The sequence below is a fragment of the Nilaparvata lugens genome, chromosome X (assembly GCF_014356525.2).
Source record: "Nilaparvata lugens isolate BPH chromosome X, ASM1435652v1, whole genome shotgun sequence".
Lineage (NCBI taxonomy): Eukaryota > Metazoa > Arthropoda > Insecta > Hemiptera > Delphacidae > Nilaparvata > Nilaparvata lugens.
Window position 1 is genome coordinate 21,091,754 of NC_052518.1, and position 26,523 is coordinate 21,118,276.

General features: G+C 32.7%; 1 protein-coding gene across 2 annotated transcripts; it reads left to right on the plus strand.

The window, feature by feature from the left end:
* The first annotated feature begins 800 nt into the window (after positions 1–800).
* On the plus strand, positions 801–25,583 carry LOC111045215 (BSD domain-containing protein 1). 2 transcript variants are annotated; one of them, XM_022330560.2, is made up of 9 exons: positions 801–1,106; positions 6,018–6,120; positions 7,309–7,425; positions 8,060–8,215; positions 13,272–13,460; positions 15,790–15,916; positions 16,711–16,974; positions 19,988–20,109; positions 25,328–25,583. In XM_022330560.2, exons 1-8 carry the CDS (start codon positions 1,099–1,101, stop codon positions 20,050–20,052), a joined length of 1,029 nt encoding a protein of 342 aa, XP_022186252.1. In that variant the 5' UTR covers positions 801–1,098; the 3' UTR covers positions 20,053–20,109; positions 25,328–25,583. The 2 variants fall into 2 exon arrangements, with proteins under 2 accessions (XP_022186252.1, XP_022186253.1); XM_022330561.2 differs by having other exon boundaries at positions 852–1,106; positions 16,714–16,974.
* Positions 25,584–26,523: the final 940 nt, after the last annotated feature.

Consider the following 26,523-nt stretch of genomic DNA (forward strand, 5'->3'; position numbering starts at 1 on the left):
TACTCCACTCATTACAAACCTTGCCTCTGTTCCACTATACAGCAGAGTGAAATCTTTTTTGTCCATCCTACCTTGCCCTTGCCACCTCATTTCCTGTATTGCGACAACATCCAATTTAGAATTCTCTATTTCCTTGGCAATTCCGTGAATTTTTCCTGGCTGTAACATAGTCCCAACATTCTAAGTTGCAAGTCATATATCCATGTCCTTAAATCTTGTTTTGGCTTTTCCATTATAATTTTCGTTCATCCTGTCCATCCGAGGCTCATTGTTTGGTTTCCTAACAAATTTTTTTTCATGGGTTGGGTTGCTAGCCCCACGCCAACCCCCAACCTGGAGGACCAGGTCATTTTTTCGGGTTTCCTTCCCTAGCCTTTGGTAAACCAATACCAAACTACAAGGCAGCAGTCAATTATCTGTTGGGGTTTTCTTCCCTTAGCCTTTGAGGATCCTCTGTCTCCATCTGCAAGGCAGCAGCCGTGTTCTGGTTTTGGTCCACCCCGGGTATTTAATTTTCCCAGTACCACCTATATCTAGGAAGCATTCCCCAATCTGCCACCTGGGGAGGCGCCCGATAGGAGACCAGCAACTCCCACGGGGATAGACAAGAATAGCAAAACCAAAGTTGATCAAATACTGTCATTATAACGTGGACCTCACTATAGATACTCAAAGAATACTTTTGATTAACTATGTGATAACTGTGACCGTTATCCGTCCTTGCTGGCCGTTACTCCGTATGTGAGACAAAGAGAAACTGCTCGAATAGGTAGCCGCCATCTTGCACTATTTTGCACCACACTTCGAAGACATAGCTAACTGCTCCTCCACACCTTTCTACCTCCATGGAACAAACACAAAACAAAATGTACCAAAGAACAGCTGTTTCAATCACGGTCTCGGTTGTCTGTCGTTCTCTTCGATAAACCAGTGATAATAACACATTTTTCAGTGCGAAAACTGAATATTTCTGTAAACATATTTCTTGAAGCTATGAGATCGACTTTCAAGAAATTTACTATCAGTTTTGTGTGAATTTGCTGATGACATTAACTCTGGAGACCATTACATGAGTTGTTTTTGACATAGATAACAGTTATGGCAGAGTAAGATAGTTATAGTTCACTTATTTTTACATTAAATTTTATTGTGTTTATGTGACTTGAACGTTGAAAAACTGATCACTGTATGAAGTCTAACATCCATCCAAACTCTTTATTATTCAAAATTAAGTGTGTTTATATGTTATATTGTACAATAGTTGAATGGCCTACATTTAGGCTAATTGATTTCGAGTTTGAAATGTGGAGTGTGGACGTCATTATTTCATCGAGTTAGATGCACTGATTCTTATTCAAATGACCAGTAAAAATTAATTTTCTTTTATTATACATTTAAAGTTATAAATTACCGTATGACCGACCATTCATGATTAATTTAATAAATCTGAAATATTCAATGACACCTTCCATACTCGACTTATTGTTTGCTTTTAAGGTTATTATTTTTTTCTACACAAAAGAATATAGCCTTCGGTTACACGCTTCCTTTCTAAAACTAAATAAAGGACCATGTCAAACTGAAGCAACTTATGATAAGGTTGACAATCAAACTAACCCTTTTGTCTCGTATGACAATAACTGGCTACTAACATAGACCTGAGTCTAAAAGATGAATAATTTATTTAGATTTACCAAAATTAGTTTGATTTATTCAACAGTTAGTGAATTGTATATTTGATTTTTTTTAGTTCTTTATATTAAACTGATATGAAATTGATCTTGCACTTTGTGTTGCAATGAACCGTATGATGTCATAGTTTCAATTCTCCAATAGAAATTTAATAGGGCTACTTGAATTGTTAAATTATTAAAATCACTAGTATAGTCTTTATACTTTTTTCACATTAACAATACTAGTTTCGAGCACTCATACCATTTTCAACTGAATAAGTAAATATAGACACGGAAAAAATTTCAAATAAGTTTCGAAGGGCATTAAAATCAGGGAGTAATACCACACAAAACTCAGCTTTTGCTGAACATCTCCACTGAAACCATGAATAGACAAACATAGAATATAATATGTCAATATTATATTTTGGACATGATAGGCTAGTGAGAAATCGAACACAATTAAGAATTCCATATTTATTCGCATTCAAACCTGAATAAAAATAATAGGCTAAGCTGTTGAAAATCATAACTCAATATTTGAAAGAATTTTGAAACTAAAAAATCTGAAATAAGCCAGATGCTAAAATGGTTTAATACTCATAATATGTAAATCGTAACCCAATATTTGACATTAAAAATATAAAATGAGCCAGCTGCTAGGAAGATAAAATATTTGTTTAATGAAAAATAATACTTCATTTTTGCAATTGAAAAGGGCATGAGTACTCGAAACTAGTTGTGTTTATGTAAAAACGTATAAAAAGGGTACTAGTGATTTCTATAATTTAATTATAGCAATCATTTAGTTATTAGTCGATGACAATAAATTTGTTGTGTCCTCTATGCACGCATTCTTGATTAATTTATAACTAAGGAATTGATGATGAAAACAAGGAATTAACTTGGATGTTATCATCGTAACGTGTTTATCAAGCCAATTATCACTCGAAAACATTAAACTACATTCCCACACAACAGTGACAGTAATTTATTTATTTATTCCATCAAAACATAGAAGGACTCACAGACAAACTCCAGTACGAGCCTTAATGACATATTTGATAGTATAACATTACAATTAACATACAAAAAAGGAAAACAAAATAATATCGCACTTCATTAAATACTCACGATTCAGTATAATTAATAAGATTAGAAGTGAATGATATTTGGGTTAGATTCCGGAAAGTTAGTAAAGGGGTATAGGATAAAAGATATATATAATTGTACAAAGAAAAATTTGAAAAAAAGGAGAGTTAGTAGAGCTCAAAAATAATTATTTATTCATCAATTGAGGAGCATAATTTTTCACAAGATTTTTTGAATGTATTGTAGCGGTCATAGAAGTGGTCAAGGAATGGGTTTAGTCTATTGTACAATCTCATTGTTCTATTTAGGTAGGAATTGAAATGGTGAGTGGTTCTGACAAACGGTATTTGAAATAGCATATTAAGTCTTGGGCTACTGCATGGGACATGGAAATTTAACAAATTGATGAAATCTGGCATGAATATATTATTATTAGTATTATTGTAATGTAAATGAATGAATAAATAAATAAATTATTTAGAATTTCATATAATAACATTAATACTCTAATGGATCTTCTGGTTTTCAATTTTTGGACTTTAATTGTTGACCTTAAGGTTTCAGTGGAAAAGCTATTGGACAAAATGTATTGTACATTTTTAAAATAGAGATACCTTAATAATTTATTTTGAATAATCTTCAAATCATTAACAGCAGTGCTCTGTGATGGCTCCTAAACAAGTGCTGCATACTCTAGTTTGCTCCTTACTGTTGCATTATAAATATTCAATATGACCTCACATCTAGTAAAGGGCTTACAATTAGGAAAGAGAAACCCTAGTGATCTATTGGCCGAATTCATGACATGAGCCAGAAATGATCCCTGTATTCAAGTGATGGGTCCATCAGGACTCTCAGGTCTCTCATACTCGTTAACCTGTCCAGAAAAGTATAATTCATTTTAAAACTATACTGTCTAGGATTCTTTTGGCGGGTAAAGATCATGAACTTGGTTTTTGAAATATTGATTTATAATATATTCAATTCACACCACCTATGAACACCGTCCAAATCCCGCTGCAAGAAGGCACAATCATGAATACCAGATATAGGTTTGTAGAGTTTAACATCAGCAAAAGGCAGAATACCGGACTTTTCAATGTATCCAGGAAGATCATTTATTAGTAATAAAAACAATAATGGGCCAAGATTTGATCCCTGAGGGACACCTGATCAAGAGACCTCTGATGATTATTGAATAATACGTAAGATTTCCTATCATAGAGATAACTTTTAAAAAATGTAATAAGACTTTCAGACAGTCCGAAACATCTCATCTTATTCAAAAGTACTGTGAAATTTACTGTGTCAAATCCTTTTCTATAATCTAATCTATAACATCGACGCGACCTTGTACATCTAGCTCAGAGGAAACAGATTGGGAAAACTGCAGCAAATTAGTAACCGTTGATCGCGAAGGCATGAACTCATATTGAAAAGGAGAAATTTCAGGCTTTACGTGATTGAATATTTTACTGTAAAGTATAATATACCTTGCTCAATATAACTCAAATACCTTGCTTGCTGAGCTCAAAATAGCAATCGGTCGAAAGTCTCCGATTATATTTTTAGTGCCCGATTTGTGAATGGGTGTTATTCTAGCAACTTCCCATTTTGTAGGATATTTATTTGATTTGAGGGCCAAGTTGAAGATGAATTTCAAGGGTTTAGTGAGTATATCCTTACATCCTTTTATTATATATACTGGCACTCCATCAGGTCCTTGTAGAGTTTGATTTTCAGGTTATCTATGGCTGAGCTGACTTCTTCCTCAGAGATATTTTTTTTTGTAGTTTATCAAGAGGTGGCAAAATATAATTAATATTATTTGCTTCATTGTCGTTTTCGAGAAGCGAAGTATCATTATTGTTATTGCAATTGATATAGGTTGAATGAAAATAATGCCTGAGGCACCTCCTGATTGGTATATTTACATCCATTCCATTCAAAAAAATCTGTCCCTGACCTTCATTCCTTTTTACTTCCTCAGTAATTCCAGAATTATTTCATATTGGTTTTAATATCGCATTGCAATGAATCTATTCATAATAATAAACCTAATAAAAATGTATTCGACCAACCAACATAGGCCTACATTGCTAAAATTTTGAAAATAAAGTTCCCATATGTTCTATTTGGACTATTACAATTGAGTCCTACCAAGAGAGTATAAATAATTAGAACGTATGGGAACTAGATTTTAACTGTTTACTATTCTGGATGGGAATCCAGTTTTATTTCTACTTTGAGTATCTATCTCTATAGATGTATCACTTTATATGTCATCACTTATGGCCAGAGGTGGATAATTTACACTTGGCTACCTCAGCTAAAATTTATTATATTCAATAAATTTCATGCGTAATCTACTATTACTTGACCTTGTATTTAATCGTTTCCAATTGATATAGCCTACTCTAATGATTTTTTATCCTTACAGCTCTCATTTTTTTTTGTTACTTTTAGCACATATTGTAGAACAATGTTAACGCTTTGTTCAATAAGTTATACTGTTTCATATTTACGATATCTGTGCTTTCAATCTCTTTCCTCAATAGTTTCTTCTTTCTATTACTGATTTTGGATGTGTGGCAGAGAGGACTAGAGTCCTATCTCCGCCCTTAACTATTAAAAATTATTCTTTTCTTAAGCATGATAAAATTAAGAATCATTCAATTTATGGAAGTTCATTAAGGGCGGAGTTAGGACTCAACCGCAATCGCTGAAAGAAAGAAAAAATCACTGAAAAAAGAAATTAAAAGCGCAGATAACGTAATATGAGCATAACCTTTATATTGCTCTATACGGGTTTTAATTATTCAATTGAAATTCAATTAATTTATTTCTACATAGACAAAATACAAAAACTAGATGAAATTTGAATTCAAAATAAATAATACAAATTCCAAATTACTATAGAAAGTGAATAAAACATTTATTCTCTGAACATTTCAATCTTTCTTACACTTGATAAAGCTCATTCTGACAATTCAACTTAACACGGTTCATTACTGACAAAAGTAGAACTTTACTGCCAGTAGGAGTACCGTAGCAACTGCAATTCAATTCAGTTGCTCTTGTCATCTTCTTTTCATTGCACATAAACTCTTTCCTGTGCTGAATATGATTGGATGAAGCTGTTTATATTATGATTTACAACTGATACTTGCTGTAAAATCTGCTGCTTTTTATGAGCAGGACTCCAGCAGATAGAATGATTTTAGATAAAATTGATTTTATTTAATTTTCCAGAGTGAAGGAAGAGGACCATACAGATAAAGCAAATACATCAGTAGTGAGTGGGAATGAGGCAGGGGGTTGGTGGGGATCATTTGTGACAGCTGCAAGATCAAAAGTAAGTTTATTTTCAATTAAATAAAAACAATCAAATTTAATTTGGATGGAAGTGATGACATCAAATGAAGCAGAGTGAGGCAGAAACCTATAAACCTTATGCTGAATATGACAGCTTAAATCGTTCAAATATTGTTACGGGTCAATTAATCTAATTTTTATCAAAATGAGAATTATCCCGTATTAAAAGAGCCGCAGTGAATTAAAAAATAAGAATTGAATTACGAAAAGGATAAAAATCTTTGTTCACTTGTGGAAGAACTCATTTATTGTTCTTACTTCTACCAAAGACATTACAATTATATCATATGGTATTTGTTCCTACACGTATATCACGAACGCTATCATTTCAAACTTAGTGACAGTTCACATATTGTCAGCCATTGAACTTCCTGCCTTTTTATCAGGTGTCTGTATTCAATCATTGCTGCTTCCTTTATTATGGTAATTTAACACATTTGTACTCACTCTCATAGATTATATTTACTCAAGTGTTCGAGTATTTTTGACACGACGAAAAATATTATGACTTTTGAAGAGACTAACAGCAGTCATTAGAATTTATGGCGCAAAGAAGTTATGGTTTTTATCCATAATATAATGATATTTCATATTTTAACTAATAAATTCATATTACAAATCAGAATGATCGTTTGCTAAAAGAGTTAATCAGCTGACTCATTTTATTGCTGTCGAATGAGATTTTGGTATAATTGAGAACATCTTCTAAAGTTGTAAAATTTATGAATATGTTGAAACATTCTAAGCCATATTTCTTCTGTATGAATGCTTTCTTGAAACAGTATGATGAACAAGTTTTTCATTCGCCTTCTTGTTCTGATGTGAAATGGAGTCTAGTGGGTAGAGAGCTTGCATAGCAGGCTAGAGATCCCGGGTTCAAACCCACTTATCAGGTCACTTAGCCAGGTCTTTAGCCAGGTCACTCCCGTGTTATTCGATGGAATTTTTGTTACACGTTAAACTGTCGGTGCCGACTGAAGTATGACAGTAGTAAGGCCCATTGACGGCTTAAGTTGAGATGTCACCTTCCCGTAAGGGACTCCCCACCAACAAAAGCCATAAATTTAGTCTATTTACTATTAAATTGACTCTATACATGTGAAATTGATGATCTATACATGTGATTGATATATACATTCATTATTGCTCTTGTTTTGATTGTTTCCAGTCGTTCGAAGTATTTGAATTTGTAAAACGTGACTTGGATGAAATATCCTCAGCTGTTAAAAATGAAGCCACAGCTGTGGTTTCAAATACAGCCAGTGCAGTCAAAGAAACACTGCAGGTGAGTGAATGGCGGCTCATTAAGTAAGTAGTAAACTACTTTCCTTCAGCGAAATTCACTATAAACTGACAGCATTGCTTTAATTGGAAGAATTGTTGTTATCTACAAGGAATACTGACAGTTTACCATAGTGAATCTCGCTATAGCATACTAGTAAATAGAACTGTATATGCAAACTAGAATTATTCCTGAGCACACGTCTAGCATACAAACTCTGAATCTATAATTGATTTAGTATTTTCTACTATCGGTCGGACTTTGTATGATTGAACGTGAAAACTTTTAAGATTGAATTATTGGCTGCCTTTACTTTATCCTTCAAGTGTGAAGTCAGGACGCAAACGGCCCTTTCTCGCTCTAAATCCGTTCAATAGAATTCCACCTTAAAACTACAGCTACTTGAAAATTGAAGAAAATAACTAAAAAAGTTGAAAGTAATGGATGTAGAAGAAGAATTTTGGGAAAGCAATGATATGCCTTACCTTTGCCATAGCTTCCATTCATAAATATATTATTACTCACCTATTTTTCAATACTCTCTTGATTGTATAGAATAATATTTTATTGCCTTTCTTAAATTATTATTAATTTCGATAAATTACTTGTAAAACTAAATTGTTGTTCTGTTTTCCAGCTTGATAGCCCTGACAGTACAGTGGGCAATGTAAAACGGTCATTTTCAACATTTCTTGATCAAGTAAGCAATGCATTGAACCCCCTTCCCGATGATGGAGATGAAGAAGCTATACTTATACAGGGGGGCACTACTGTAATGCTTACAAGGCTACAGGTAATTGATAGTTTAATATTTATATTTCGTAATTTCATTCTTAATCGTACCTTATTTTATCAATTTTATTTATCTCTTCTCACCATCCGATTTCAGAGATGCTCATTTCTCAACTGTAGGCACTTACTGAAACATCTGATTCCCTCATTCTATTTACTTTACTCACTTGTAATCACTTCAAGTCACAGATGATTGTGCTCACGGGTTCAATATCAATTATTATATCGAATATTGGTAGTCAATTTCCTTATCAACATATTTTGCAATCTCATTTAGTGGAGTATTCAGCCATTTTGTAGATTTTTACTGTATTGTATTAGTTTTTTCAAGGAAATAAATCATCAAATAAAATTTTATTACATTCAATCTGAACAGAAGTTCAATATGACATACAATTAATAGTTTGACTGAAACAGGACTAGATATTGAGTGCCGAATGCACAAAAGCCGGTTAAATCTTGGTCGTGATTAATTTCACGAGAATCAATCAGAGAAGCCGTCTTTTCAAAAAGGCCTTCTCTGATTGGTTCTCGTGAAATTAATCACGGTTGAAATTTAACCGGCTTTTGTGCAACCGAGCCTGAGTTTCGTAAACATTGAATCACAAATTGAATAAATTTGTTTTAATTATTAAATCATAATTAATTGATTAATATCAATAAAAATAAGCCTATATCCATCCTCGGAAAATTCAGAATATTCTTATAAAATTGCCTGTGTGGAAATACAATTTTTGTAAGGTTCAACTCACACTTACGCGACTAGAGTCGGAGTCGAGTCTCTTCTCGACCTGAGTCGCGTAAGTGTGAGTTGAGACTAAAAGTCAATCATTTCATTAGTCCATGAGTGATAACTCGTCATTCGTGAATCTAGTATCCCTTACATGGATAAGCTATTCTCTCTCTTTATTAATAAGATGGATGGATACTACTCACCTATTTCAGATTGGAAGGAGCTCACATAACCAACAATCACATGTGTGTAAGCTCTGTTTTTTTGAGTTTACAAATTCTATGTTGGAAATCTATAATTGACCGAAGTGAAGCTGAGGTCTTAGTTTCGACTGGATCGGCTTTTGTCTGTTTGTTTGTATCGCAGTTACAGTCGCAGTTATTGTCCGATTTGGATGAAATTTGGTATACAAGCTCTTTGAAACAAGGCGCAGAAACGTATGTGTAACAATTTTTGATAAGACCTCCGGTTTTGATATAAATTGAATATAAATTGTGCCGCTCTTAAATGTGCTGTATTGAATGAATGGTATTGTTGGAATGCTATCGATAGAATCGATAGAGGACAAGAGTTGTCAGCGGTGAACCTTGAAACGTCTGAGCCGCTCCAAATCATACTGTATTTATTAATTGAAGAAAACTTCTCACTTGATTGCACCATTTCTTCCCTTTTCAACACGATATTTTCCTGTTTCATAGATGAATAGCTTCTAGACCTACCGAACCGGCCGGAGACATCACAGCTTAGTCAGCTCTTGTTTTCGTTTTAGTATAAGTCCGGTGTCCCTGGAAACAATTTCTTTAGCACTTTCAATGGAGAAAATAATAGATGACATGGATAAATCTTCACAATATACTGTACTTTCTTAACGGCCCTTCTCATTAGTTTGAAAGTTGTAGGCTATTCATGAGCGAGGTCTACTGTTTGCAGAACTACTAGTAGACTATCAAATCATTTATTTATATTGGATATTGCTATCCGATACTTGTGTATCACCTTCTAGAATAGTGATAATAGTTCAGTATAGTGAGATTCACGTTTTATAAAACCAGTGGAAATGATAGGACGGCAGAGTTTCCAATTTTCCATTACTACCGCCTTCCATAGTAGATGTAGATGTAGATAGCTCTGATTCAAGTTCAAGCTCAAATTCATTTCATTTTCAGAAAGTGTACATTTTCCAATACATTTCTCTGAAAATTACTCCTCTAATATGGAACAAGTCCGTGTTCAGGAGGAGGAGTCAATATAACTAACCGTGCTAGGCTGAGGAGGAGTCAATATAACAACAATAATAGTTGCAGTGCGACAAAAGAAGAAGTTTACTTTCTACAGCTGTAGTTTTCAAACATATAATTATATTAGCTATTACTAAACATACTTTAATTTTCCAATAAAACAACTACAGCCAATAAAAATAATTACAGATACAATAATTGAATCTTCTGATAAGATCAACAATAAGAAAATATTGTTTCAATTTTTGTTATAGTCCCGGAAAACCACAGATGCACTGATTTAAACATTTCAAAACAATAATATTTATAACATAAATAAATAAATGTTTTAATGTTGTAGCAAAAGAGAACATCAAAATGCATTACAACTTCAAATAGTAATTTATAGCAAAAGTAGACACATAACAGATAAATATAACTATTAGGTACTATAAGTCACAGTTGTACATAGATAAATAATTCTACACCCAGAAATTGCTCTCTGGGTGAAAATAACAAATATTATTAACACGAAAAGAACAATAATTATTATTTCCAAAACAGACGAGTTCAGACTTATTCGTAATAAGACTAAACTGCATTCAAAAGCAATGCCAATTCCTTATCCGAGTCGACCTCGGTTGTAAAAAGGAATAACATAATACAGATAGGCCTACTCCTACTATAGTTATTGTAGTATATCTGATATAGATAGTATTGACTATTGATTAAAATGAGCAATTCTATCTCACTAAATATATTGTTTTGCCAATAAAATATATTTTTCAAATATATTGGATAATAAATGCATAATTTTCAAGTATTGATTGTTTTATTCCTCAATCAATTCTTTCAATTTAGTGTTAGAAATTCGAGTGATACAAGTTTTTCAAGAGATGAAGGTTTATTTTTAATTGAGATAAAATATTTTCGTAGATGATTATATTTCCCCATAGCCAAAAAATAATCTGGTAAAAATGCAGACTTGGAAAGGACCTAGCTATCTGCTTTGTCTAATATATATATATATATATATATATTGGATACACACGACACGGATAGATTAAAAACACTTAAAAACTTACATTTAAACGAGAATTTTCGGGGGCTGGGCCCCCTTTGTCAATCAACCAGGAAGTGAAGTGCAGATTCCTCATAAATACAGATACAATATATATATATATATATATATATATATATATATATATATATATATATATATATATATATATATAAAAGAGTCAATAACTTGTTTGGGCTATGTAGCCGGGAGACATTGTTGTGTCCGGCCTGCAAAAACTGATCTTCAAATTGAGAGCTCAAAACCCACTCATAATGCTTTGTCTAATGACAGACAAGACAGGTATAGCAAACCAATGTTAATCAGGTTCTGATTTTATAACACGAATCTTACTATAGACGGTGTATATCGACAGTTCTACAATAGCATAATTCTTCTAACTGCAGTTTTCCAATATTCCATTCAATTTCAATGCATTTCTACGTGTCATAGTAAGAACATATTAATAGTATTGATAATATTTGTATCATAAACTATATATAAACAAGTCAACTATACAATTACATGTCATTGTAATTGAATCATGAATAGAACCGAAATTTATAATTAATTGACACATAAAATTCTAATAAAATAAAATTAATACATTATATATTTTCTAACATGGACATATTTTTGAAACAATCATGAATTAATGATATTTTATACAGGTTGGAATCCATTTCGAGACAGCATATTTTTTTGTTGATTTTCTTTCGATTTTTTATTTGTTTTATTTCTGCAATTGAAATAAATTATTAGGTGAAATGAAACGTTTATTTTGAAAGAATACTGAGACTTTGGCATCAATAGTTCTGAGCAATAGAAACTATTTATGTACCTACATCCCTACATGAGTTAGTAAAACCTCAGAAGATCAGTATGCATGAATAAGAGCAGACCAATGTAAGTACAATTCAGTAAAGCATCTAGTATCCGCCATTAGTATGAAAAGTAGAAATAATGGACCAAAGACTTCTACATAATCATAGTCATTCAAACCCACTAGCTTTCCATAAAGATAATATTGGAATAAACAAATCAAACCTAAAAAGGACGAAGACCATAACGCTCTGTAGATTGCAGGCTTGTACATTCCCGCTACAACCATTCTGATCGTAACTATCATGCAGAAATACAAATTCAAAGTATCAGCAATGATGAGTGGAGTGAAAACGTTCCACCAGGTCAGAGTGGAGTCTGGTTCCTCCAGTTTGATGGCCATCAGAACAGTGGAAATTAAAATTGCAACAAGGTCAATAAAGAATTCGCACATTGTTAGTCCCAGCCATCCTAGTAGCTCTTCCAGTGAGAATTCCATGTTAGAAGTCTTAGAAGTCTTATGTAGATAGACGAGATGGGTCTCACAGTCTCACACTTGTGTTGACGGCTCAACGGCTCCAAATTATCTGCAAAACATTAAAACTGCACTTGAAAACACTCCCAAAAAATAATTAATTATCAACAAATCTATAAAAACTATAATTATTTGTACAATAAAGTATAATAACATTGATTACAAGATAATCTGAAAATCTTCCCAATCCTTTCCGTTTATTACTTGGGAAACCGCAGTTTGTATTTTCCTCCTTTTTTATCCTTTCCAACACACCAAACCATAATTATTTTATTACTGTGTTTCTTCTTGTATTTGAGTTTTTGTATGTTATGAATAAATTGTATAGTAAAAACATAGAAACTACTTTCATGAAACATTTTCGGGTCTTTTTGCCTAGATAATAAATTTTCAAGAATTTCTTACAACCACTACACCATAAAAGTTCAAAATTATATGATTAGTAATTATATGAGTGAGTAAATAAATAGAATGAATTAATACGCATATTCAGCCGAGGTATTGGCAATGTGGCTTTCATAGATGTGATGAAATTATATGTAAAATCTAGTTTTTTGGGGGTTTCCCCCAGATTTCTCAACGATCAATTCAACATCACATTCTACATGACCTTCAAGCTATGAGATGTACAAAACAAGTGTTTGAGAGATCATTTTAATAAATTTTGATTTGCGATTTCTTTTATTCCAGACACGTCTTCATGGTATCTACAGTGATGCAGAAACTTTTACAAAAGAGATAGAGCCAGAACATGAGGCTGCTTTTGAAGCATGGTTGGCTAATTTAGAAGACCATCATTTGGCCAATGAGCGTCTCACAAAACTGTTAGTGGCTAACCCAGTTCTACAGCACAATTATGAAACTTTGGTGCCTAGTCAGGTTGGTATGATAATTATAATTATCATTATTATACTATTCATCATACTAAAATAATATTATAGTATATAGTGTAAATTCTATTATAGGATTTCCTGTCTGTGTTATGGCTCATTTACAGCTCCGCAATTAGATTCGCCCCAAACTGTCAGCGTTGGCTGAACGGCAGCTAGTCAGCTCAGCTCACACCCAGCTTGCAAAAAGCTTAGTAAGTAGTAGGGTAGTTCCAGGCATTACTACGTTATTCGCTCCAAAGTTGGTATTCTCAGGGAAAGTTCAAGATCGGTGAGAGCTTACTAAAATGCTGAGGTCCACGTTATAATGGCAGTATTTGATGAACATTGGTGTTGCTATCCTTTTCTAGCTCCGCAACGTTGCCAGATCGTTTCTTTACAATGTTGAAATATAATTAATTAACAAAATATTCAATCTGTCATACATGACATCAAACCTTCTAAATTTCTTTAATATAATTTAACAGAGTTGGGAGTTTTAGACGCGGATTCAATAATTAAATGTAATGATAAAGCGATGAAATTTCCTTTATATAAGATAAAATGTGTGTTTTATTTTGAAGGCCACAATCTATCTTAAAGGCTATTTTATGATGTTAGCTCCATGTTATTCAATCAAGAGTGAGTTGTCTTTTGTGTCTGCAATTCAAGGTCTGGGTTTTGAATCATATAAATAGTTTTGTATTTTTCTATTCGAGGCCCGTTTCCCCTTATCCGTTTGTCATTAGCAGATAACAATTTGATTGTGCTAAAGCATTACTTACCTGAAGGGATTTTCTTCTTGAAGAATCAATTATAGGCTGTCTCAGTCTGGGCAGTTTAAACCTTACATAATTGTATTTTTCAGAATTGGATCTTTTAGGGAAAAGTAGTGTTTTGATCAATCATTAGTGAAGTTTTATTGTTTTTACTATTATTTTTTTTTAAATCATTAACGTCGTGAGTGCAGACCCTGACCCTGAGGTGCAGGCCAAAGGACGATAAGGTAAGGTTTAGAATAATAGGCTATTTATAAAGTTTCCGTCCCAAAAATGTATATATTTTTTTCCATTCCTGAGCGACCAAAGCATTGCATAGCGAGAACCCCTGTTTATTGTTTTGTTATTATAAATTAGTATCTTAAAACTAGTATTTTTGTTTGTAATTAATTATCATCGTATTTCTAAAAATGATTAGTTTTCTTTTTTCAATCTTTTGTATTCGATTATACCCACCAAAAATCTTAGTTACATCTCTCTACATTACACATCTCAATTATGGGAAATTATTATTAAATGAATGGAAAATTTATTTTCTTGACGAATAAAATATAACTGACTATTTTAAGCAAGAATGAAAAGTTAATGCTACATCAGATATATCGGTATCAGTATCCTCTATAGAAAGCAGTGGCAAGCCAGAGAATCGGCAACGATGTTCTTCTATCTCTCTGCACTAGCTTTATAACGTGAATCTTACTATAGGCCTTTTAGTATTTACTAGCGGCGAGCGTTTACAAGGCCAATCATCCTTTACTCCAAAGCTGGAAAAGGCTCCAAAAACCCTTGGAACTAGCCTTTAATAGTTTTTATTCACTTGGCCCATTGGTGTCCACCAAGTATACCTGTAAGTCTTGATGAGACTTTTTCCTGCTCCCTTCATCTTGTAGTGTAGGTGTAAAAAGTCACGACAACAGAGTTATTATCAAGTGTTTCGTCATGGAAAACAACATCAAAATAAATATTAGTTTTCAGTAAAACTCAAATTTCAACTTACGAGTACTTATTATTATGTTAATGAAACATTTTCATGGTCTATATAAAATAAGTTAATATTATATACAAACATTTGAAACAAAATATATTTTTCTCCTAACCTATCAATTATACAGGAAATCTTACTAGAATAAGATTTTCCATCACACATCAATAAACTTCTGTTCATTTCTTACACATTTTCAAAACAACTTAGTCATTCAACAATGAATTCATTCCAGAAAACTAAATGTTTATTTTTGTCAAATTTTTTATTTCAACGAATAATATTTCAAACACATGATAATAATCATATGTGCTACGGTGTTTACCATATTAGAAGCTGCAAAATAAAATATTTCCTACAAGAAAATTATATGATTTTATCTATTCGACATTTATTTTGTTACCTATCTGGCTTTTTGACTCTGTCTTCTATCTGATATCCTATCTAATTAGTCTTATATGAAGGCTCACAGACATTTCCATGAAGAACCTTATTGATGGATACAGGTCTGCCTATCTCCTGTATCCCACAGGAAATTAAATCAATTAACGGTGTTACTTTATTATTTTCTGTTGTAGGTAACGCATGCACAATTCTGGAAGCGGCTTCTTTTCAGAAAGGCTCTGATTGAAGATTCGGAAGCCGCTAGAGAAAGAAAGCAAGAACGCGAGAGAGCTGTGGCTGAATCATTTCAATGGGACAAAGGTGAACATTTCAAAGATCCTCTTGACAAAATAGTTTAATCCTGATAGAAATATACAAGGATAATTTCGGTAAAAATATCAATAAGCGGATAGTTATGTGTCTCAACCGTCTTCAATCATAAGAATTAACCTGCGATTTGTAATTTTAATTTCAATAATTTTTTTACTTTTTCCTCTCCACTCTGAATTTGAATTTTTTTTAGTTTTCTTTATGTGAATGTTGCAAAACATTCCCAAGAACATTTTGATGTACATAATTGAAAACTGAAAATATCTGCAATATGGTATGCTAATATTCCTGTCAATAACCTGCAAATGCTCAAGCTCAAGTGCAGAATAATATACATGATAATGATTATAATTATTTTCTGAATCACAATAGTGATATATTTTAGAAGAATCTTTCATTTTACACTAAACACAGAGATGTCTCCAAATGAAGTTGAGATTGAAGAGATATTGTAAGTTCAATATAATTTATTCAAGCCAAATTATAGTTTCAATACACTAAAGGCATCATCATAAGTTTTTTTTTGTTGAAAAAATACTAATGATGATGCCCTAAGTGCATTGAAACTAAGTTTAGCTTGAATAAATTATGTGGAACTGGCAAAATTTCTTTCATTTCAATCATTCAGCATAGAATATTGGATGTACCAATGATATTCAATTTTTATAATGTATATTTATTCTTCTTTCACAGGAATTATTCCATGCAGGATAATGAATTATGAAAAATCATGAGTTAAACAATGCGTAAACGTTATATTAAAATTGTAATATTTTTTATTCCAGAAGAATCATTCAGCAATCATATTGAGCTATCCGAGGAAGAGCAGATTCGTTTACTTCAAGAATATGAAAATGAGAAAAATGGAATTGTGGAGCCTGCCACTGGCAAAGTAGCTGACAAACTGGACAAATTAATAGAGGATTGCAAGGAGGATGTGGAAAATCTCAATGTTTTCGTGAAAGAGAAAAAAGACTTTATTATTGTTACTAAGGAACAATCCAAGGAACAGGCTAGCTCTGGCAATTCTACTTCAAGTGGTGATAAAGGTGTGAATCAGTCGTTCTGAAATCTATTTTTGATAACATTTGTAGAAAACACATCAAATAGTAGTAATTTGCACAACACATTTTGATGTGGAACCTCTTCATAGCTGGTGGATCAACAATTGACTCAAGTGAAACTGAATTCAACTCAAGTGGAAGTTGACTCAATAGTGGAACTGACTCCATAATCAATTTATTCATATTATTAAAATTTATCTATTGAAAAATTGCATTTTTTAGGGCACCAAAAATTGGTTAATTTTATCAGAATCTTATAGAATTGAATGAATCTCACGGTATGCTTCAAAGGTTGGATCTTAGAGGGAACTCCTTAAGTCTTACAGGTTTGAGTTGTATGTTCGAATCTGTTCGAAATGTATTTTTTAATAAATTACATTAGTCCAGTCAAGGAAAGGTTATAGAGGGAAAAGTTGGGAAGACAATTTCTGACCCCGCAGTTCTGTTTAGGGTAGTAAGGAGGTAAACATATAAAAAGTTCCCACCCCTACCCCCTATGCTAAGGGGGTGGAGGTGGTTTAAAGGTACCATTTTTTGGTTCCTCGCATAAAACTCAATAACTATGTGTTCTAAGGACTTGACTGTCATATAACAAATTAAAGCTTACATAATATCCTACAATATTCATTCTACAACTTTTTTCATATCTACATTTACTATTCAACAATGCATCGTAGAAATAAATTCCTATCGTAGGTTTATAGAGCATTGAATTCTCTTTGAAATGATGTATTATTTCACTATTCCAAGTTTTCATTTCATGGATATAGCAGCTTCAATGTATGGGGTGAAATTTTCATTACTGCAACAAATGTCAACTCAGCGGTTCCACACCTTCAACAGAGGGGATAAAGATGCGCACTTTTGCTATGCTCACCTACTAACTAGTCCAAATCAAGCTGCAAAGACAAAATTTGTCTCACAGACACCCCCTTCAATTGTCATTGTCAAACGATCAATTGTTGCAACAATGGAAATTTCACTACCTACATTTAAGCTGCTATAACAATGAAAGGAGAACTTGGAATAGTGAAATAATACATCATTTCAAAGAGAATTCAATGCTCTATAAACCTACGATAGGAATTTATTTCTACGATGCATTGTTGAATAGTAAATGAGCCCTGAAACATCAAAAATCGGATAAAAATCTGTTAATTTAACAATTACACACATTCAAGAGCGAATATCTCGTGAACTGTTGGGAATATCACAAAATTCCACTGAGCAAAAAGTGTGAGAAAAAAGTGTAGAGAATTTATCAAGCTTCATTTTTGAATGGTTAGATATGTCGGTTGAACGTATTATTCCCAAGATATGAGCGTGGAAGCAAAACGCTGAAAAATGCAACTTTTAAACCACCCTCATCCCCTTAGCACATGAGTTAGGAATGGGGACTTTTGATTTATGTTCTCCTCCTCACTAGTCTCAACAAAGCTGCAAAGTCAAAAATTTTGTTTGAAACATTCTCTCCAAATTCTTTTGTCAATTGGTCTATTGTTGCAAAAATGGAGATGACACACTCAACACATAAGCTGCTCCAAAATGTCTAGGGAAATCTGTAAAAGTGTAAAATTATACATCAAATTGAAGAGAATTTAATGCTCTATGAATTCATAATCAGCATGGATTTTTCCCATCGATTTTTGAAGAGCTATAAGAACAAAAATAGAAAAATATTGGTGGCAAACGTGTTTTTTCAATAATGTCACACCTTCAAGAGCGAATATCTCAAAAACTAGAGAAGATATGAAAAAGTTGTAGAATGAATATTGTAGGAAATTATGTAAGCTTTAATTTGTTATATGACAGTCAAGTCCTTAGGATACATAGTTATTGAGTTTTATGCGAGAAACCAAAAAATGGTACCTTTAAACCACCCCTACCCCCTTAGCACAGGGGGACTATTGATATGTTTATGCCTGGATTTTTGATATGTTTACCTCCTTACTGCCCTAAACAGAACTGTGGGGTCAAAAATTGTCTTCCAAACATTTCCGTCTCCAGATTTCCCTCTAAACATTATCCCTTTTTTGAGCATTCATTGCCTGGACTACATGCTGGAGAGCACCATAAATGAGATCCTATGGTTAGAATATTCTTTAAATAAACCAAATTATTTCTCAACAATTTAAATTTACCTTACCTGAGGGCACCCGGAACTTTTTATGTAAATTAATGTATTTTCCAATTACTTGACTCTTTAAATATCTTAGATATGATAGTCTTCTTCCAGAAAATTCTAGTATGTTGTATTTACTGTTGAAAATGCATTTGTAGGATAAATTTTGAGTTTGAATGAATATTAACAACTACACAAATTTGCTGTGACTCACTATTTAAATAGATTAATATTTGCTCTTCATTGAAAAATCTAGGCAAAAATTCGAATAAAATACTGTAAAACTTTTGTCTTTGAAATAATTGCAGTTCACTTGTTTTAATATAATATGATGATCAATATCCTCTTTATTAAAGTCTTGCTGTACTAATCTATTGCTATAAATATTGCTAGCTCTATTAAGTTAACAGTTTCCATAATAATCTTGATTGAAATCCATTACACTTTTCAATTACTGGATATGAAATTCTTGTAGTTTCAATCCAATTGTTAACAATATGGAGATATAGGGTTTTCACAATACATCATTATTTGAATGACATTTAGAACTCTTTAATAACAGTAGAGACCAAAGTCATATGATGTAAAATTGGAAGTTGAATAATGAAACAATTCATTTATTCATTTTCATAGATTTTATTGGCAGGAATAATTGCTGAATTTTTCTTTTTGCTTCGACGTATTACCCATTCTTATAAACACTTTTTTATATACACTTAGATAGATTTTATCACTATAAATTTTCATTTCTACTTTCACCTCCTGATTTTTTTTAACAATATATTCGATAGAAAATAATATGAAACAGTGAAAGTTTTTGTAGTCTATGATTATAACGTCTATTTTCATTTAATGTATGTCTTATAACTTTTCCAGAAAGCAATGATGATGAATGGGAAAAGGATTTTGATTTGGAAGAGAACGAATCAAGTAGCAAATAATTTGCAGTCTGTAAAAAATCAGAAATATATTTTAAATTGTAAAAATAAATTTTAAAGGTAAGTTGAACAAGGTATTATCAGTAGAATGCTTGGTATTCAAAGTCGATTCGACGTAAACTGTCCTTGAAATTACGGTGGAATAAGTTTTAGTTTTCTCTAGAATCGGCTTATTGACATTACTTGGTCCAACAGTCCACATTTGTCATACTTTACGAAGGATATCGAAAAGTAGATAGGCCTACTAAGTATCTAAAAAAGCCCTCGTTATAAGTCTTATAAGGAGGGCTTTTTTCTAGAAGATGAAGTTCCCGAACTTTTCGCTTAACCTCGCATAATTTATACTCACTATTTAGGATAGATGTAATTATCTGCCAACTAAATAGATAATTTGGCAAAAATGAAAATCTAAAATATTTACTTTATATTTCAAATTTACAAAAAATATAGATTTGAAATCACATAAAAAAAAATCACTGATCATACAATTTCCCCATACAACTTTTAAAAATCTCATTTTCTGCTCTAGGTGCGAAATATACTATTTCAGCAAAGAGTTATCGGTGCGTTCCGGATGAAAAATGACCTGCTTGTAACTGAAATAAACTGATAGCTCAAGCACCCCGTAGCGGGGGGTTACTTTGTGACAGTTTATGAACATTTGCAAGCTCTGAACTGGAATGAGAAAAAATTAATTTTTGTGTCTATTCCATATCAATCCTCCACATTTTGTCTATCTAACTGTATTCACCAAATCTTAAAAAAATGCTTAGTTTAGATTTTATTAAACTCAAAATTGTCACAAACTCACCCCAGCAAGTGGGGTGACTTTGTAACAGTATATTTTTAAGCATTAAATCAAATTGAAATGTCATTTTTTCAAATGTAACCCTTTTAAACACATTTTCATGTTATTCTTAAATTAATTTGAATATCTAGTAAAGTGAATAATAACATTATTTCTAAGTAAGAGTTAGTTTATTGGGTGAAACAAAATCTTTTGTTTTTCAAATCAAATCTAGTTTATTATCTGAAATTTATTATATTGATTTTGGTTTACAAAATAAAAAAATCTTTCAACACAAATATGGATCCACCTTGTCAAGATAGAATTTGACAGTAATTAATCTCAATTTGATGAGGGGTCTGACTGGAAAACCAAAGGTCACCACTGCAACAGCAAGTGCAGCTATGGGATCTTTTTCACCCCCCCCCACCCACCCTTTCCATTATGCTGATTCATCTTCACCAACAATGTATTCCAATAAATTCTGTATCTGAAAACATAAAATACAAAATACATGTAATTAACAATATATTTATAGAGTTTTTAATAAAAAACAGATGTGGATAGTTTATAGGAAAGCAGTTTTCAATGAAACAGATGAGGATAGTTCATAAAAGAACACAGTTTTCAATGAAAAAGATAAGGATATATCTATTATTATTGTATAAATGAATAAAGAATATTTAATGTGCAGTTCCATTTTGATTAAATGCTTATAAGGTGTTTTAAAAACTGAACTGTAAGAGAGTTTTCTGTCACAAAGTCGCCCCATCGATTTCCCATTTTTGAAAAAAACAAAAATAAATTCTATCAATCATTGAAAGAGTATAAATTGTTGAGAACATAATAGAGATTTATTATACATACCTTTCAAGTAGCCTAGTTAATATTTAGTCCATTCAATCAATAACCCTTACTTTCCAAGGTTTTCAAAATTAACCTCAAACCAACTTTTTTTTGAGAGCCTCCTGGAACAAAAATATGTTAGCTACAGATCAGCTGGTTGACTCTATTTCTAGTTTGGAATATATAGATTAGCTTTGGTAGGTTGGTAGACCGATAGTATAAAGAATAATGGCGTTAGCATTTAAAACAAGAAAAATTGTCCTGCGTACAAAGTCACCCCAGCAGTCACAAAGTAGCCCCCCGCTACGGCATATATGACAGTTATTTAGTTATTTTTCCAGCAGCATGAATTGTGGTCAGTCGCCCATTAGATAAAGTTGAATTGCTAAGAACAAAATAGTTTCCTGTAAAGTCAAAGTATAATTACACAGTGAATACAAAACAAACAATCCACCAACATACAGTCTTGACAAATTGAATATATATATATATACATATATATATATATATATAATATATATATATATATATATATATATATATATATATATTGCAGAAGGATGATTTTTCTTATTTTACAGAAAGGTCAGATATTTATTTATCTTTTAGTGTAAGTGTGTTATCATATTGGATGCGTATATGTGCACGCTTGTTTATGCATGATTAAGCTTGCTGATGAGAAACAAAAAAGGCTGGAAAGAGCAATAGGAGCACTCACACTGAACGCTTGAACTTGCTGCTATACCAAAGTCACAACATGTTTCAGTGGCATTTTTCGGATTTTGTTTTTCGGCTAATGCATGATCTGACGTGTACTTCACATATTGCATTCAATGTGATCAAACCACAAGTCGTGATCGCTATCGACCTCCATGTAACACAAAAACATTGTAGTATAGAATGGGTATGAACAGTACGGTTACGTTTCGATTTCCGTTCACCACGATGCCATTCAAATGTTTTTATCATTAAAAGCTGATTAGTGGTATCGAAACAGAAATCTACACCGCGACTTACTCGTCCTGTTCGCACCTTCATATGAGAAAAGTGGATACTCAGATACAAATTGTTGCATGGTTTGAGTTTGGCCAAACGTCTATTTCAATGCTTTTGTCAACTCAACATACCTTCACGGGGGTGAGTAGATGATGTATACGGAGTAACACAGGGAAACATAAAATGATTAAATATCATTTCCATGAAACTAGTAGATTACTAATAGAATGGCAATAGCAATTTATGTCCTACAATCAAAATGTCCAAGAGTGTCTCCTTACTTTTGAAGATGACATATGAAAAATTACTAATGAAATGGCATGTATTGGCCTGCCGCAAAATGCATCCACGCCAGCCCACGCCGTGGGAAATTTTTGTGAAAGCATTTTTAGCAATGCTGCACCGCAAACTGCATCCAGCCCAGTACAATCCACTAAGTAAACATCCATGCGTGGATCGGTTTGTGATTCGTTCACAGTTTTCGTGGATCGTGGATCAGTCTCGTTCGAAGATGGTTACTGAGCATGTGCATAACTGGTCAACTATTCTGCCGGCTTTGCCGAGGTAGCGTGGACCGTAGGTTGACTTTGCGGTGACAGAACCAGCCCAGCGTGTGGCTTCGCTTGACTTTGGCTGCAGATTGCGTGAATGTAGTTTGCGGCGGGCCTTAATCTTGTCATTTATGTTCCTACCATCAAAATGTCAAAACGTGCCTCTTTAGTATGTGCAAACAGGGAGCGGTAAGGCGTTCCGAGTTGTGAGGTCCACGTTCTTTCTATGTACAAAATGGCGGCGGTTGAATACAAGCGTTCTAGTTGGATTTCTAAATTTAATATAAATTGAAGAAAAACAAGATCTCTTAAACAGTGAGATAGTGTATGTAGTTTCAGTATCAATTTGATAATATGATAATACGTCTCTCTGTCTCTCATGTACTAATAATATAATTATAACTGGGAATGGCTGACCGCTCTTTGTGTGCACACACCCTTCTCAAGATTACATTGAAAAGATGTGCTTTTTTTGGCGTTCACAACCTGTTATGGGTAGTGCAAGAAAACACGAAATTTAAAAATAAGGCTACTTTTTAAGAATAAATAAATACAACTAGTAAATTGCTAATGAAATGGCATGTATTCATCATGCGATTTATGTTCCTACAATCAAAATGCCCAAAAGTATCTTCTTGCTTTTCAAGATGACATCGAAAGTATGTGCTTTCATTGGGCGTTCACAGCCTGTTATGGAAACTCCGGGATGACAGTGGAGCAATCCTTGGGAAATAACAGTGATTTTGTTTTAAATGTTTCCCTTTTGTTCATAGATTGTTGTAGTACGAGTAGGTTCACCTTGTCTTTAAGATATCCTCACAGAATCATTTGCAGAGTGCTTCAGAAGTAGTGTCGCACATTTTAGGGTATTGTTCTGGATGATAGGAAACTACGAATGCCGTATTTGAAGTGTCCAAAACTCAGCGGTTATCCTTATAGCTGCCATTTTGTTTTTTTTACGTAGGAATTTTTATTTCAAGAACGAAATGTTGTATTGATCTGAAATATTTATGCTATAAAGACTAAGTTATAAAAAATGAAATGAAACATTTTCAAAATGGCGGCAATTTAAAATTTTTGATGACAAATTTCTAGAAAGCCATTGACTTAACAAAACATTTTCAAAGATACAAAAAAGTTAGAAAATTTTATCAAGATTTCAAGGATAGCTTATTTTTATTGAAATTGGTAAAAGAGTAACACAGAAATTAATTCTTTTCTTACTGCATGCATGACCACTTTTCACAAGATCATCTGAAAAGCATTCTAAAATCAGCTGTACGGCCATATGGAGCCATACCGAGCTTCCAAGCTTCATCTTAAGTACAATTGTAATTAAAAATTTAATATTGATGTTCAAATGGTGAAAAGTGGTCATACATGCAGTACGAAAAGAATTAATTTCTCTGTCATTCTTCGACCAATCTCAATAAATATGGTATCCTTGAAATCTTGATAAAATTTTCTAACTTTTTTGTCTCTTGTAAATTTTCTGTAAAGTGAACGGGTTTCGTGAAATTTGCCATTACAAATTTAAAATGGCCGCCATTTCATTTTTTAAAGTTGAGTCTTTATAGCATAAATATTCATGCCAAATTTCAGATCAATACAACATTTCGTTCTTGAGATGAAAATTCCCATTTAAAAAAAAAAACAAAATGGAAGCTATAAGGATAACCGCTGAGTTTTGGACTTTTCAAATACAACATTTGTAGTCTCCTATCATACAGGAACAATACCCTAAAATGGTCGACACTTCTTCTGAAACACTGTATATATTTGTTATAACAAAAGGACCAAGGAGTGAGTTAATTTCGTTGGCTAGAACTGTAGACTAGTTTGAAGAAAATGTGTTTAAAATGTCAAGTCGATTGGTCAAAACTTTAGTCAGTTATTGTAGAACGTACGACAGAAAATCTAGTCTAAAGTAGAACTTCAAACAAATGAGAAAATGAATACTACTGGTTATTCTATGTTTTCATTATCATCAACTTGTCATTGAAGAACCAATCTTTTTTAGAAGAACCAATATATTTTTCCATACAATTCTGACTCTTTTATAATATTACTAACAATTATCCTGTACTGTCTTTTTCAGATCGTGATTTGATTGCTTATTCATTCTTTGTAATGAGGAACATTATACGATAATTGGAAATGCGCTATCTTGATCTACATATATATGAAGATATAGATTATATACATATGAAGAACAGATTTGAATAATACTGTGTAGACATAAAAAACTTGACCTCTTATCACTTGAATGTTGAATTCTATTTTACTTTAATGTGGTGATTAATCATGTTAATTATTGGAGATTTATATTTAAAAATAAAAATAGTAGAGGAAAATTCGTTGTCAGTGGTATTAGATCCATAGCCAATATCATTAAGGAAACAATCACATAATATTTCCGCGGTTCAGCTGAGGTCAGGAAATGTTGCATTTGAAGGGTTCCAAAATATCGCCAAAGCAGAAAGGCTCACCCAACATTGGCGTTTTGCTGCTTTCTCTCAGATCCAACAGAAACAAAGGCCCAAGCCACATGAAGCGTTTTTGAACTGCCGGCGGAGGAGTCGGCAGGGCAGGATTCTGTCCCATTGGCTGGTAGTCAGCTGATAATCAGCTGATAATCAGCCAATCGGAGAGCTTCCTGACCTTCCAACTCTTCCGCCTCCAGTTCAAAAACGCTTCATGTGGCTTGGGCCTAATGCACATATAATATTGAAATTTGATACCAAGTCTCGCTAAGAATAAGAGATGCTGTATATCATTTAATTTGTAAGAAATATAAATGAAATGAAATTACTCCAACAATACCTTTACCTTTTACAAGAACCAAAATCGACAGAAAATGTTCACAAAAAGTCTGGAAATTTTGTAGTTAGAGGAATTTGGAATAACACAAGCCATACTCTAGGTGAATATCAATACAATATGTGAATACAATAGTCTAAATTAATAATATTGTGGATACAATAATATCATAATATTTATCGATAAGAGTACAGATTATTATGATTGAATTATGATAATTGAATATTGATAGCAGGGTTTGAAACTTGATGTTTGCATGATATTAGCTCCATGTTGAGGAGTGCTTGACACTTAGTAGTGACTGTGATGTCAGTTGATCAAATTGTGACACAATTATAATATTATGATTGATCCTCGGTTGAATAATATAAAACAACCAATAATGCCAACCATATCTGACCGTCAACATACAATTCTGACTGCGATGGCTGCTTCACAAGATGTGGGTTGATGCGATACTCTGTTGGGACTGTG

What these genes read in the sequence shown, in the direction of transcription:
- LOC111045215 (XM_022330560.2), top strand. An exon ending in TAATGCTTACAAGGCTACAG is followed by an intron (nt 8,216 to 13,271) that starts GTAATTGATAGT and finishes CTTTTATTCCAG; the next exon opens with ACACGTCTTCATGGTATCTA. An exon ending in AAACTTTGGTGCCTAGTCAG is followed by an intron (nt 13,461 to 15,789) that starts GTTGGTATGATA and finishes TTTCTGTTGTAG; the next exon opens with GTAACGCATGCACAATTCTG.